The 16,252-nt window shown below is 53.9% G+C and overlaps 1 protein-coding gene across 1 annotated transcript in view; it reads right to left on the reverse strand.

The window, feature by feature from the left end:
• The window catches only part of ASTN2 (astrotactin 2), a gene marked incomplete at its 5' end in the record, with an annotated part of 241,726 nt that extends 225,476 nt beyond the window's left edge, over positions 1-16,250 (reverse strand). The window contains one exon of the mRNA XM_042052782.1: positions 16,013-16,250. Within this exon, the coding sequence (XP_041908716.1) occupies positions 16,013-16,250 (238 nt within the window). The remainder of the gene's footprint in view (positions 1-16,012) is intronic.
• Between the last annotated feature and the right edge of the window lie 2 nt (positions 16,251-16,252).

Genomic DNA, 16,252 nt, shown 5'->3' on the forward strand with positions numbered 1-16,252 from the left:
GGGATGGGGAGCAGGATGAGGGATGGGGAGCAGGATGAGGGAAGGGGAGCAGGATGAGGGATGGGGATGCTGCATTGGGACGGGGATGCTGTGGCACATCCATGCTCTCAGCTCCCAGGGCACAGGACACTCACAAGCACCCTCCAAGCCCCAGCACTGCTCTGCTGCCACGCCATCAGCTCCCTCCGCCTGCAAACTAAGGAGAGGGACTATCCAAGGGCATGCCCCACAGGCTCCTGCCCTCCTGCAGGTCCAGAGCTCCTCCTGATGCAGCTCCAAGACCCCACTCCCTGCAGCAGCAGTTACAACAGTGCAGCAGTAGGCTCAGCACCTTCTTCTGCACCAGTTCCCTCCCAGTACTGCACCAGTACTTCTCCCTGGAGCTGTGGCAGGTAGAATGCCAGGCCTGTGCATCAACAAGAACAGAGCAAGCAGTGAAGGGACAACAGTGCCTCCACCTGTGCCAGCTCCTGCTCTCTGTGACAAGCACCAGCAGCCACGGGAGCACTCCCGGGGAGGGACGATGGCATGCAGGCATCCCGAGCTCTGCTGTCCTGTGAGAGCCCATCTGAACACCACACACACCATCTCAAGGTGTTTCCAAGCTGGTCCCCAGCAGCAGTGTGGAGTTGCTAAGGTTACCTCCTCAGCTGCCTAATTAGAGGAGCTGTCACTGTCTCGCAGAGATCAGGGGATGCGGGAGCACGTGGGGGAGCTTTCAACCACACAGATCATTTCTAGCACATTAAAGCAGGGAGAAAACCCCATCTCCTCACGGGACAGCCATGGGCAGACACAGCCACGTGCTGCTGTCCAGCCACTTGCTGAGCCATGGGAAGAGCTGTTGGATGGAGAAGTGCATGGGGCAAGGAGCTTCCCCAGCTCAGAGAAGCAGCAGATCCTGGTCTGCTGAGTCCACTCACCCATTTCTTTTACTTCTGGCTCTGCACTTCCCCTGATCTCCTCTCCTCAGCCCTCTGCACCACCAGTCTGCAGGCAGCGTGGCAGGAAGGGAGCCAAGAGGGTCTGTCCCTCCCTCCCACCTCCACATGGGAATTTCACACCATCTCAGTAATGCAAAATGGGAGCCCCTCCAGGCTCCAGCAAACAGTGAGGTACAGGAGCTGTGCTCACTCGGTCAAAGTCATTTCATGAGTAAATAGCAAAGCCAAGAGGAGAATCCCAGAATGACCCAGAAGCGCTGGATTTTCCACCAGATGAATCCGCACACTCCCGGGTGCTTCCTTTAACCGCAGCACAGGAAAGATCTCGGAGGGAAGCTCTTTGCCCCAGTCTCCAGCACAGTTAAGTGATTGCTTTCACCTCCTGAAAACTGGATCCCAAATCCCATAGACAAGGCCAGGAACCAAGCTGGGCGCATGGAACAACACACAGCAAGAAATACATCACCCAAAGAGGCTCAGGAGAGCATCTCCTTTGGGGAATCACACAAGCATGGCACACACATCCAACGTACAGCAACCGGCTCCAAGCACCTTCCTGCCCACCTCCAAGAGCAGAGGAGCCCTCTCCATGATGTAGAGGAGGTAAGACCATCCCCATCCACAGATTTGGGAGTGCTGGGGAAGTCCAGGACTGCCCCATCCAGCAGCACGCAGTGGCTGGCACCGTTGAGAGAAGCCCCGACCCAGGCGGTCCCTGTGACCTGACCTTCGAGGAATGGGAGCAGAGCTATTCCTGGATGGCAGCGCTGCTGGGGATGACTTTGCTGGTTCAGAAAAGTTTAAGAGCAGCAGGATTAAAAGGAGATGCAGCCAAAAACGCAAAGAGATCCTGGAGCTGAAGCACTTGCCAAGTTTCTCCCTTACACTTCAAGACACCCACTCATCCTCCCCAAGGGCTTGTCAGACTCACATGGCAAAAAATACATGCTCTGCACCTACCCAAGCCCAAAAGAAAAGACCCTGAAATAAACCTGGAATTCAGGGCTGGCAGGAAGACAAAGCTGGGGGCGGAAGAGGAATTTTTGGTGTCTCTTTTCTAAGGAAGGAACTGCCTGACAGCTCTGCTGCAGGAGACCACGGCTCACGGCCCCGTAGCTCACACAGCCCCCTCAGACATGGCAGTAGATTGCTTTTAATTACAGGGCACCCACTCAGAGGCCCCTGGGTGTCCAAGGGACTGTAATGGAAACTAGAGCTTTATGGGAATAAAAAAAAACACATCGCAACAAGCTGCTGCATTCAAGTGCTCATGAAAATCCCAAGAAAAAGTGGTCAGTGTGTGACCAATGCTGCCATTTGCTAACCCTGACAAGAGGAACTGCAGGCAGCTGGCAAAGGGGAGGTGGGCTCAGAACAGCTGCCTCAGGCACCCTGGGCACCTTCTGGTATGCCACCTCCATGGGCAGGGGGACTGGAAAGAGATGATCTCTAAGGTCCCTTCCAACTCAGGCCATTTTATGCTTCCTAGAGGTTGCTCAGCTCAGGCAGCAGTGAGAGGGAGGCTGGGTTAGGCTGGGACTGCAGCTCCAGCTGGCAAGGTGCAACAGTGGCATGGGGAGCCAGTCACTGGATGGAGCCCAAGCTGCTGCACATCCCCAGACACCCCAGGCCGTTCCCTCCCGTGCCAGCAGTGTGTCACACCAGCCTCCACCCCCCAGCCCAACACTGCCCAACACACACCAGTAACACCAATAAAAACCACCCCTCCATGCTGGACACGGGGTCACCAATGTGACAGCCACCTCCAAGTGCCTTCAGTCCCATTTGATTGTGGCCAGGGAAAGTCTTGTTGAGAGCTGTCTTTCACGAGAACTTTCTTTTTCTTTTCTTTTTCTTATAAAAATGTGTCAGTTTAAGATTGTAAAAACACTTTCATCTTCAAAACAGTGTCACAACTCCCCTTCAGCATTTTCATAACAATGCTGCCATTCTGGCTTCAAAATCTTCCCAAACTTATTGTTCACACATTCACCGAACTTTAAAGCTCAGAACTGAGGGACTGCGATGAAACTGGAACAAGCTGCTCTTTGAATAAAGACAAGTTTTCCTTTCATCTCGTGCTAATTAACAGAGGCATCCTTCCCTCTGCGCCGGCCCCTGGTCAGCACTCAGCACATCCCTCAGACCTCAAAGGAAAACCTCCCTCTTCCCTGACTGCATCCCATCTGTGTGGGCACAGTGCAGCACCCCAGGGATCAGAGGGGCTTCCCAGAGAGGCCGGCGCCAGGGAGATGCAGGGGGGAGATGCAGGAGCCCCTCAGGAGCTGCTGCAGGACCCTTTCAGCTCAGTCAGGACAGGCATTATTGCAGCAGGAACGCAGGAGCAACCAAAGGCCAGCAGCATCCCTGAGGACGGCAGCACCTCCAGCTCACGGAGCCTCCACCCTGCCCAAATCCCAGCTCTTGAGGCCACAGCATAAGGAACAGCTCCAGGGGTGCTCCAGAGAGCTGTGCCTGTTCCTCACCTTCTGCCACCACAGCAGAGACTGCCGGACAAGGTAGATCTTGCTGCCCACTCTGAGACCACTCTCCCGGCCCAACCTTTCCCTCTAATTCAGTTCATGCCACAAATAAAAATGTCCCTGGGCAGTCCCCTAACTACTGCAAATATCTGCAGAGAGTTGGAAGAAGGAGAGCGTGGAGAAGAGCGGGGAAGCTGCGCAGCCATCAGCAGGCAGCCCGAGGCTGCAGCTCCCGGCCAGGTCCAGCGCTGGTCTCCTCTCAGCTCCCTCAGCTCCCTCCAGCTGCCACGGCTGAGAGAAGCACCGTTCCAACCCCTTGCAGCTCTCCTGCAATCTAAATTCTTTCCCCCACCCAACAACAGCAAAAGGAGCAGAATATCAACATTAACACCTTCTTGTTTGCCCGTAGGCACATCCAGAGCAGTTTAGTAGGGAGATGATCAAAACAACCAGCAATTAAAACCCACGGCCCGAATCCGCAGAAATGCCCTTGCCTTTTGAACCACAGCAAAAACATCACCTTCACTGCCAGCCCAAACCCCTCTGCTTCCTGGGGCACGGAGCTGCTGTCCCACAACAGGGCCCTGGAGAGCAGGGCTGCAGGACAAGGGCTGCTTTGGAATGCCCTGCCCTGGAGGTGACCCAGACCTGCTTTAGCTGTGGGCAAGATATCCATGGATAAATTTGCACCATTTCTGCTGGAGAGAGGCTTTGGAGACTGCAGTCTACTAAAATTTCGGGTTTACATGACTTAAAGCCAGTCCTCAAACCAGAGAAGCCTTTGAGCAGTGGGAAACACGATTTTGGGGAGGAAATTCAGGTGGGCGATGCCACAGGAGAAACACCAATGGATTGTTTAGCAAAGAACAGGCTCTCACGAGGCTCAACTTTCTGGGAGCATCCCCTACAAACACCCCATATCTCACACCACGGCAGCTCAGCTGGGAGGAGTGTTGCAAACAGGATTTTTTCCTCCTGTTTTGCCTTTAAGTGGCTCATTGCAACACACTGTAAAACCCTTTATCACCAAGGAGGGAAAAGGTTTTACAACAGTCTTTAAAAAGCAAGCCTAGGCAGCAGAGGAAACTTCCCTGAGCCCACACAGTTTTGGGCAGCACACGGGATTTCGGCAGCACTCCTGGGGAGCAGAATCCAAGCTTGGCAGAATCCCTGAGGTCAGCAGCATCCCCCCACCTCATGGATGGAGCCCCCATCCTGCCCAAACTCCAGCTCCTGTCCCTGTCCCTAAGCACCGCTGGGCCACGGCACGTTAAGGAACAGCTTGTCAGCCAAGCAGCAAAGGCAGCTGCTACAAAAGCAGAATAAAATCGAGTACAACGAGGAGCGGCGTGTCTGCCGTGCAAACTGCTGCTCTGGCAAGACCCCGAGCTGGCTGCGAGCAGCCCCTACAGGCAGCGTCCCCAACCTCCCTCCCAGCTGCCATTCCCCCAGATAATGGATTTCCTCCTGCGACGCAGCAGAAGCCAGGAACACAGAGAGGACAACTGCGCTGCTGGGCTGGGAGAGCGGCGAACACGAGAGGAGGAAACGGCAAGGGCTGTAAGATGTAAAGCAATGCAGTGGAGTTTGTGTCTTCAAGCAGCTCTGGCTTCTGGAATTGCGTTGAAAGGCAAGGCTGTTGCTGTTCCATTAGTGCACTTCCAGCCCTTCTGATCACGCTCAGGAAAATTAAAGCAAGAAACACACAGTTTTTGATTCAGTACAAGGCATGCGACTGCAATGGCTACAGTAAGAACAGCCACAAACCTCTAATGCCTGTTTGAAATTTGATCAGTTTTGGAGGTTCTTAACGTCAAGGATGTGTGAATGATGCTGGCAACAGCACATCCCATTCCTGGTGGCCTGAGGAACCGCCTCCATGGGGCTCAGGGAAGGAAGCAAAGCTAAAGGAGCAGCAGGAGGCAACACCTGCACTCCTCGGGGATGAGCTTGGGAAGGTTTGGAGCAAGAGCAAATGGAAAAGGGCTGGTGTGCTTCTGAGATATCCCTGCTCCATCCCAGCAGTGCCCACAGCAACTCCCATACTCAAACCTGATGGAATAACCTCCCTCACTGGTGTGTTGTCTCCTCCTGAAGCGGGGACCCGAGGCTGGCAGGCACCACGCACCCTGCCTCTCCTGTGATGCGTTTGATGGGAACACGTAGAGGCTGCTTTTGATTTTACAGTTTGTTTATAGCACACATTTGGGGAGCTACACAGAATGGGAAAATACATCCCATAAACAAACTGCTAAACAAAACAGGCTAAATGTGTACCACTCCAAACCAAAATAGATTCCAGCTACCCGCCGTGCTTCAAGCATATGCCTCTGACAACAGCTTCGCTTGGTGCCCCTGATCCTGTGTTCAGTTTTGATTTTTAGGCTCTGTCACCACTGACAGCACCTTCAGATGCCTCCTACAGCTCCAGGTAAGTAAAGAGCAGTGAAAATACACCCAGCTGGAGGTGGAGACCAGCAAGGGTGATGGAGGCATCACCCTTCCGTGCTCCCACCCCACAGACAGATGTTACCAAGCCCAGATGTTAGCAAAGGCTGCAGGATGTGGACCTGAGCCATCAGCTGGCTCGGGGACTGACTGCAGAGACAGAAGGGGACATTAGGTGACAAAAGACTCACACACCAAGTATTTTAGGCAGACATTCAGAGTATCCCTCCCAAGAACTGTCCTGCCAGCTGAACTCTAACCACCCTGCTAATGCCCAGAAGCAATTCCTCAAGCGTTTAAACTTTATCATCCCCTCTCTGGGGCTGCACAGAGGGCACATTCCCCTGCGAATGCCTCTTCTGTCAAGATGCAAAGCTGCTGAAGCTGTGTGAAAGTAATTCCCACCCACTCCTACTGCCCCAGGAAAAATATTTCTTTGGTGGTTTTGCATAACAAACAGCTACACGGTTTGCCTGTTTCTCCTGAGAAGCTCGGGCTTAGAGGAAAACACCATGGCAGCGCTACTCTGAGACCAGACTTCATAAAGTTCCCCCTGCAAGGGGGGGAAATACTACCACCGAGATTAGACTTCCGCTGCTCCTGATAACATTCAGTCACCCTGGCAGGCTGCAGCACACCGAGTTTGTAAAGCTCCTTGGGAATCCTTCAAGATGAAAGGTACAGTATGATACGGATGTATTATATCCATGGGCTTTGTTACAGCACACATTTCCTAGCATGGCTTTATTGCTGGAACACAAAGTTCAGCCGAAGCCCGGAGGCTCTTCAGGTGACAAATGCACCCCTGCAGCCCTGCCTCCCTTCTGTGGGGGAGGAAAAATGCCAAAGCCCCTGATGGGAACACGGCAGCCAGAGCAGCCACCGCCCTGCCATCGACAGCGGGCGAGGACCTGCCTGCACAGATAAGGCCGACGTCACCTCTGCTGCATGTGCTTTCAGCCTGCAACATGTCTGACTCCCAAATAAATATACCTGTCAGCTCCCCAAAATGCCACTGCTGTGACTGGCTCGTCTACAGCATCCCTTCTTCACAGCCTCCTGTCCCACCCACCCATCCCCAGTAAGGGCCAGGAGGCTCCATCAGTTGAGCCAACCTTAAGTAAGTGGTGCCCAGCACTGGTATCCCCTTAAAGACCCTGAGCTGCCCACCCTGAACATTTGCTCCAGACCAAAGATAATGGGAGATGTTTGCTGTGGACACAGCTTGACCGTGGGCTGTCCAGTTTGGATGGCATGGAAGGGAGGGTGGGGAATACAGATCCTTTTGGATCACCTGCCCAACATATTGCTCTGCCTGGGCACCCCTTTCTGGCCAGATTTCCCAGGATATTACAGATATTACAAGGAGCATGATTCCAACAAGAAGGCTGGGAGGAATTCCCTGGGCAGGGCAGGGAAAAAGAGTTTAAACCCCTCTAATTTAAACAGATGAGAGGTTCAAAGGACACGGAAGAAGTGTGATGGGGGTAGAAGGAAAAGGGACATATCAGGATGTCCCAATAAGCCCCAAAGCTCTCCAGGGCCCCAACCCAAGCTGAACCCACCACACAGGTGACTGCTCAGGCCCAGCAAGCCAAGGTGAAGGGTTTCCATCAGCCTCCACCCCACGGAGCAGCCTGGGCAAGGCAGGGCTGAGTAACAGAGTGAGGTGGGAACAACTGGCAGCACCTGCCGTGGGAGCCCCATCATCCTGGGAAGCCCATCTGAGCTGTCTGGAAGAGCAGACCTCGCGCTGGGTGCACCTGCACGAGGAATTCATCAGGTCAGTGGCACCAAGTTTTACCTCATCAGGTCCCCTGGTAGCAAAAGCAACATCCACAGCAAGAGTGAGCTGAGGGAGAGGCTTTTCTGGCCAGGGTGGATGAGCAGCAGAGCCTGGTCCAGGGCTGCAGGGAACACTCTCTGCTCCAGCCCCCCGTGCCTGCTCGCACACACAGACCACCCCGTGTTCCCCATCCCAGCACAGGAGCACTGCACCAGGAAGCTGATGTTGGCTAGAGGCAACGAAAAAATTCCTACACTGTTGCCAACTCCTAAATCGTGTCACTTGATCCCACAGTTTAGGGATGTGCTGTGCTCCCTGGAACGCCGGTTGCTGGAGAGCCATAGGGAGCAGCAAGGGAAGGATCCAGGCTGTGAACGGCCCTGGGACAGACACACCCCTGGCTGCGCAGCCACAGGCACACTCGGGAATGCCAGCTCGTGTTAGGCAAGTGCCTGGGCAGCCAGGAGCCCTGGGGCTGGCCAGGGAGCCCAGCTGGCACAGCTCAGCCAGGGCAGCAATCCAGCCACAGGCGAGGCCACCCCGCTGCCCTAGAGAGAGAAAAGGGAGGGTAAAAAGGAAAAACAATCAAAGCCTCAAAGACACCAGCACAGCTGAGCTCTGGTGAGCAGGGTCATGACTGGGAGCGAAGCTGGGGTGCCCAGAACCTGCACCCCAATCATACAGACCTGTGGCTGTGGGAGGGTGGGCTCACCTCTGTAGCAAGTGCACAGCAGAGGCAGGGCAGTGCCCCTTGGCAGGCACATCCCATCCCACAGAAAGAGAGCCATCATGCCCCAGAACGCCCAGCCTGGCCCCAAATCAGGCTGGAGCCAGACCTTCCCTCCTCCACTCGAGGATGTGCAAGCGCCCAGCCCTGGGGAGCCCCGCTCTCTGCACCCCTGCACCCCTGAGTGCAGCTGGCAGTGCCATTTCTGTGCCATTCCCCTGCTCTGGAGGAGCAGATGATGGAGCACAGGAGGTGCCCGGCCCCAGGGGCCTCTCTCCCTGCACAGCTGACCTTTACCAGCCCATCTCCCCGTGTGTGGCCATCCATACCAGCCCTTGCCTCCCTCTCCTAACAGGATCACTCCCGTGCATATGCCTGGGAGCAGCACCATCAGCTCAGTAATCTTCCTAAACACAGCAGTTACCAGGTGACTGGGAAAAATCTCTTATACTGCTGATGCTGCTAATGGAAAATTTCTCCCCTATTGCTACTGCTTCCAAAGCCAGTCGAGGTTTCCTACAGACTTTGTCTTGCACTAAGACAGGAGAGGTGGATGCACAGAGAACGGAGTGCAGGGCTGGTGGGGGACAGGTAACGCGACATAGAGGGAACTGGTGCTTCTTCCCCCTCCCCACCAGCCACCTCCACCCACAGGCAGAGCTCTGGCTCCAAATCTTGTCTGCCCCACCTTCCCACAGGCAGTCACAGCCCAACCTCCCCCTGAAAGGAATCCCTTCTTCCCCCCTGACCTGCAGCAGGACTCTGGAAGCATTCAAGAGCACTGCTTCCTGCAGGGCAAGCAGGGAAGGTGCCCAAAGGGAACAATGGCCCAAAACATTTACTCCGCGATTTTTTTCCCCAGTTTCCTCCTTCCCAGGAGACAACCAGAAAGACTCACCCAGCCAGTGCAGATGCAGGCAGCCAAGATCACTGCTCGTCCCCTCTGCATGCCATTCTGCTTCTTCAATACCATTAAGTGTCTCCATACTGTCTGGACACTGGAAACCTTAACTGCATTAGCTGAGACCCGAGCAGCAGCACAAGCATTCAGTTCTTTTAAGTGGCCCCATTTCTTAAGCTGGTTATGCACACGAACCATCTGTGCTCAATGCCATCACGCACCCCACAGGTAGTGATGGGGCAGGACTGGGGAGCAGCATGGGAACACAGGCCAAGGTTCATCATTCCCCATCCCATATGGTTGCTACAGGGGGAGGACACTTGGGCATGGGCTGTGCTGTGGACATTAAAGATGAAGAAAGGCATCAAACGAGGCATCTTCTTTTCTTTCAGCTCCAACCCCAGCCTGCCCCACACTCTACGTGGCATTTTGGTGTGATGGCAGGTGTTTCTCAAGCCACCTGCACCTGCAAACATATGTCAAAGGAGCGTAAGATCAACACCTCATCATTCCCGTATGCAGCATCAACCTGCCCTCCCCTTGTCCCAGCCAGTCCCGTGCCTGAGCTCGTGTCACACCAGGAAAGCCCAAGGGCTCAGCCCTATTTCACAGCCAGCCAACACCACACATCAGCACCGTGTCACCGAGGCAGCACAAAGGCTTGTCCATCATGCAGCTGAGTTTCACACTTGGAGGGCTTAGGAGGGAACAGGCAGCAAGTTTTCGAGGTAACATCCATCTGCATGGTGGCACTCAGAGGTCACTCACCACCCCATTCCCCACGGAGGAAGGCACACTGTCTGCATAATTTGGAATAAAAAACTCATTATTTCTTCCAGAAAAAGAGCAACAAAAGCCTCTGGCACCCAGGCATCACGGAAAATCAGCTGGGAGGAAGGGGGAGCAGAGGGAACCCCAGCCACCAGCCTCCTCCCGTGGCAGCTCAGCTGCAGCAAGCAGCTCCTCTCTCCCTCCATAGTTAATCTTCTGTTGCCACTAGCTGGTCAATGTGGGTACTCTTGGAAAGCAGCAGCTCCCCGAGCACAGCCTGCACTCAGCTACAAATCTTCAACTTTAACCGGGATATTCAGCCCAGAAAATACCTGAGATGAAGCAAAATCCCTGTCAAATCCACACCCCACCATGCTGGACAAGCCATGTTCAACCTCGCCTTTGGGGAGGGAAGTGATGGCCCCAGGACTGACCCCTTCTCCTGGGCATTTTGTGCCTACAGCCTTTCTGGGGGTTACAGTGCTTGCAGACCAGCAGCTCAGCATCCACATCACCAGTACAACCCTACCCTGAGCTGGGCTCTCCCTCCTTCTCTTCCCAGCTATAAAATCCAACACCTTGGAAAGCTGGACTAATCACACAGTAATACAAGGAGGGGAAGAAATTCCTACCAGAAGGTTTTCCTCTTTCCTACACCCTCCCCAGGCAGCCTCCACCACCAGGGACCTGGCCCAGACCCCGGACCACACACAGCTGTGGATGGGAGTGGAGGGGCAGGGAAGCAGCCCCGCTGCCAGGTCTACATCTGCCCCTGTCCCTGTCCCAGGGAGCCCACCAGCCTGTCTCATCCTCACCCCACCATCTCACTGAGATCAGACTCCCTCCACTCGCCTGGTGGAAGGATGACTCTTTACCCATTGGGTTAGCTGGCGAACAGAAACAATATAGATTGCAAAAAATAAAAACCCCAACACCTGATTAACCAAAACTCTGGGCTGATACTCTGGGCATCTCAAGCCTGGCAGGAGGCAGTTAATGCAAAGGGAGGTGCAGAACCAGACTTTGCTCATCAGCTGTTCTGCAGAGACGACCCCATTTTTAGATGCCAAGCCCTGACGATGGAGCCTCACACTGGGCACACTCTCTGCACCCACACTGCTCCAGACCCCATGGGCCAACTCAGAGCAGAGAATGGCACCTCTGAACAGCAGCATCAGTAAGCTCCAGTCACAGCCACACTCCCCGGGTGACCCTTCAGCCTCCCCACACGGTCTGCACAAACAGGAGTTGGTGACCAAAATGAGGGTGGCAAAACCCTGCTCAAGCATTTCTAGGAACAGCAATAAATACAATCAGCCCATAGGGAACTGAGTGCTTTCCCTTATTTTAATGTATTAATAGAAACTCAGAATGATTAAGATTGGAAAAGGCCTCCAAGATAATTGAGTCCAACCTGTGACTGATCCCCACCACCTTGTCACCCAGCCCAGAGCACTGAGTGCCACGTCCAGGCGTCCCTTCAAGACTCAACACTCCTACCCTAAAGAGAAATCCAAGTTATAAGATGACTTCAGGAAAAGTTAAGAAAGAAGATAAAAGAAGTGGCACTGAACTGCTGAGGAGAGGGAAGAGCAGGGGACAGTCATCAATCAGCCACACACAGGGGCCACAGGGGGACACCGGGAATGCAGACACAGGAGCCTGTTTTGTGACAACCACCAAAACAAAGCACCGCAAAGCGCTACAGACACCGTCAAACAGCATCCATTAAAGCCATTTATGAGAAGTGTGTAGTAAACTGTTCTTATGTAAGCCACTACAGGGTAAGAGCAGTGGTGAAAATCTGTCTGCCTCTTCCCTTCTCTCTCCTCTATATAAATCTGCTCACACATAGACAGAGCTCATCTAAATTAGCTCGGAAGCAAACTGCCTCATTCCCTGAACTGCACTTGGAGCAGGCTACACCGTGGTGGAGCAGCTTCTGTAGGGAACACATGGCTGCTGACTGAATCAAGATCCATACCTTAGAGAGACCTCGCTGTGCAGGGATAAAGTCAATGATAGGCTGCACCGTTTGCCAGAGTAACTGTAGGAGAATTAGAGGGGGGGAAAAAAGCCACAAAGCATCAGTTGTATCCAAGGTTAAGGAAAGGGCAGGATGCTTTTTCAGGAAAAGGGAGGCACAGCAATTCATAATGCACTGGTGGCAGTTACATTTGTCATTTCCTGCCACCACTGGGCTTTGCTGAGTAATTTTATAGTAACATAACTGGGGGGTAGTGGGAGCAGCATCCTTCTTGTCTCCAACGCAAGAGGCAAAAAATAAACTGAGGCGTAGGAAATACAGAAGCTGTGACACCCCACTGGAGGAGGGACACCGAGCACAGGGAGCTGCCAGGGGGTGTTTCAGCAGCAGGTCCCCACTGCAGTCCCGGAGGGATGCACAAGGAATCAAAGTTTTCTACCTTTGCTGGGAGAGGACGAAGCCATCCCCACCCTGGGCTCCCCACCTCCCTGCAGGTGCTGGGTGCCCACTGAGGCACACAGAGCAGGAGCTGCTGTCCAGCATCCCTGGAACCCCCTGGGCACACAGAGCAGGAGCTGCTGTCCAGCATCCCTGGAACCCCCTGGGCACACAGAGCAGGAGCTGCTGTCCAGCATCCCTGGAACCCCCTGGGCACACAGAGCAGGAGCTGCTGTCCAGCATCCCCGGGCACCCCCAGAGAGCAGGAGCTGCTGTGGAGCATCCCCGGGTACCCACCACCCCCTAGTGGGCTCCTGCCTTCCACGAGTGGCTGCTGCTGCTGCTGCTCCTGTTGCTGCTGCTCCTGTTGCTGCTGCTCCCGATGTTGCCAGCATGCCATGGGCCCAGGGCCGGCTGTGTGGATGTTTCCTAGTGCTGATTTCTCCCCTATCTCAGCCATGCAGTGGCTCCTGCAGACCAGGCAGCCCCGCAGGCAGGGATGCTACACTGGAAGCCCTCGCTTTATGCACTTAAGAGAATAAAATCTTATATTGTCAAGAACAGATAAAGTTGTTTCCTCCCTAGAAGGGAGAATCCTTTAAAGAAAAGGGACACGGAGCACTCCATGTGCTTTGTACCAGCACCTACTCAGAGCATCTATCCGGAGGCTCTGGCACTTCAGGACATGGTTTAGTGGTGGACTTGGCAGCGTTAGGTTTACAGTTAGACTTGAGGATCTTAAAGATCTTTTCCAAGCTACATGATTCCACGACTTTAAGTTTCTCACCGCTGCAGACAAGGCTCTGGCACCTGCCAGCCTTTAGCTACAGATCGCCCACCCTCCTTTAAATGCCAAGGAGTGAGGAGATGCACAGGAACCACTGCAACGCTGGGAGACTTACTGAGCTGGGAGTTGCTGAGCAGACCCAGAAGTACAGCCCTGGCTGCTTAAACTCATTGCCACCTAGCAAGGCAATGTTTTCTTTCCTGCCTCCTGGCCTGGAGAGACTTTTGAGCCTTGCAGAATGGAGTGGCCTCAATTTTTTCTCAACTTACTTCACTTCAGAGTCAGTAGTATCAGCACCAGGACTCAGCTCTGCCAGCTTAATGGTTCCTTTTCTTATTTTAATCTTTTTCTCCTTTCAAAAACCCCTCCAGGCTGCCAGTCAGGATGGCTGTCCTGAGCTGTGTGCTTTAGGAGGTCATCCTGCCCCATCCTTGCCCTGCTGAGGCCAGAAAGTGATCTCTGCTCACAGCAAGATCTGCACTCCAAGACATTCAGGAGTCCTCAACACATTTGCAGCTGGCAGGACGTCAGCTCTTACGTGTCCTCCTGAGCTCATGCCCAGACAGCCACTAAACATGTCCAGCAACACACGTAAAGAGATACAGTCATCAGAAACCAGCTAAAGATACGGACTAGCAAAGATTCTGCCAAAGAGAAATCTCTGCCCCCACGTCACTCCCAAGCCCTCCCGCATGTAACGTGATTTTCACCTCCAAGAGCCCATTACGAGGCAGCAGCTGCTCTCCGGTTCCCAACCATCAACAAAGTTAGAAAAGGATGGAGGGGGAAAAAAATCGGCACAGAAAACTACAGCCTTAATTCCTGCACTGGTAAAACCAGCCAGCAGAAATCCTCCACAGCCCTCACCCAGAGAAGAGTTAACTGTGAGCGAGACTCAGTTGCCACACCAGGAGACGGGGAGAAATGCAACAAATTTTAAATATCAGAACATCCACAGCAATTCATGAGCTAGACCTTGGGGAAGGACAAGTGTTTTACCTTCTCTTGAGGCAACAGACTGATTAATTCCAGGACCATGATGAAGCCATCCCACCATGGGCACAGCCTCCATTTATCTTCCAATCTGCCTAATGCCTGAGAGTCCAGGGGAACAGGAGGGGATGTTTTGGGGTCTTCTGTTCATAAAGAGGCAGGAAAACCCCCACAGATTTACACAAGATATGCTTCATATTCATGAGTACACACATAACCAATATGCCAGGCAAGTAAAAGAAATTTTTAGATGAAGACATGGTCTCTTTACAGGCAGGCACTCACAGAAATAGGATTTGCTATACAAGATCGTGCCTCTGATCTATCAAGACAAATTTCTCTCCTCCAACTTGAGCTATTATCTAAGCTCACACAGAGGGGTTTCTTTGCTATCTGATATATTTAGATCAGTACGCAATTCACACCCAGTCCCTGAAGAAACTGTACTCTCATCTGAAAATTAACTCAGTGAACCATGAAACTTCTTGTTACTTTTAACCACTGTACGGTAAACGTCATTCCTACTGCATCAAACCTTTGATTTGTCACTTTTGTTAGTGGAAGCAGAGTATCTGGTTTGTTTCGGATTTTTGCAGTTGACCAACCGTGTCTAAGGAAACCGCAAAGCTGGAGCCCGAGAGCCTCAGGAAGTACCACCAACTTATTTATTAGGGGTGCTTGCTACAGCAAAGCTTCACACAAGGTAAAATGACAGGGCTGGGGGACACAGACAGGCATTTCCCTACCCCTGCTCACTGCACCCAGTGAAAGGCAATCACTCCACGAGGTATGGGAAGGGACTTGGGGACAGCTGCCCTCGGTGAGCCTGGGTATGGGCACACCTTGACACACCTGAGGCACACAGAGAGATGCGCTGGAAGTCACAACCCAGTGTGTCAAGAGATACCTGAGACCCGAGTTAAGCAGGTACTCAAATTATCCTGGGTTTGGATGCCGAAAAACAGGAAAGCTGATGGATAAAGCAAAGATCAACAAAAACCTTTCAGTGACCTGGCAGAGTAAACACTGCACTGCCCAGGTGACATTCGGAACAGTTCTCTTGGAGGACTGGCTGATTACGGCACAGAAATGGGTAAAAGTGACAAGAGGCAGCTCGGGCACCCCATCCGAGACAACAGGATCCGGCACCAACACCGAAGTACCGCCACCGAATTATTTCTATTCCCATCCCCCTCCCCACAAAGCTGAGAGCGGAGGAAAGTCTGCAGCGTTCGCACAGACCCGGGCGCTGGAGTTGTGCGTGAAGCGAGAGCGAGCTTCGAGAATTAACACGAAGCATTTATAAAATCAGGCTCTGGCTAGAAAAACAGCCCCTCCCGCTCTGCCAGGCTCGGCGGCACCTCCTCGGGGCTCAGAGCTCAACTTGGAGCACACGAGGCAGCCCCCATCACTTCCAGCCTGCGCGGGGATGCTCTCCTCCTCCCGGGGAATGCTCTCCTCCTCCCGGGGCTGGCAGCGGCGGCAGCCTCAGGCCCTGCTAAAAAATCCCTCCCCGGCAGGAAAGGCCAAAAAAAAAAAAAAAACAAAAAAAACACCCAAAAACCAGGATGCAGCACGGGCAGGGTTAGAAAGCCCCAAAAACACATCCAGCTGCCCGCGGAGCGGGGAGGGCGGACACAGAGCCGGCACGGCGGGTGTCAGATGCTTCGGGGATGCTCCGGGATGGCGGGGCGGGATGCGGGGCGGGACGGGACGGGACGGGGCAGGAAGCGGCGCGGGCGCCTACCGAGGGTGAAGAAGGGCAGCTCGGTGTTGTCCAGATCGTCCTGCACGGCGACGCGGCCGGGCAGCTCGCTGCGGACGAAGAGCAGCAGGCGGGACTCGGCGGCGGCGGCGGGCGGCGGGGCGCCGCTCCAGCTGATGTCGTTCTCCCGGAGCACCGGCAGCGTGGACACCGTCACCGTCTTCACGCGGCAGGGGCCGGGGGGCTCCCGCGACGCCGCCGCGCCGGGCCCGCCGCCGAGCA

This window comes from Corvus kubaryi, unplaced genomic scaffold (genome assembly GCF_017639235.1).
Source record: "Corvus kubaryi isolate FWS band 111438036 unplaced genomic scaffold, C.kubaryi_AGA036_p1.0 78, whole genome shotgun sequence".
Taxonomy (NCBI): Eukaryota; Metazoa; Chordata; class Aves; order Passeriformes; family Corvidae; genus Corvus; species Corvus kubaryi.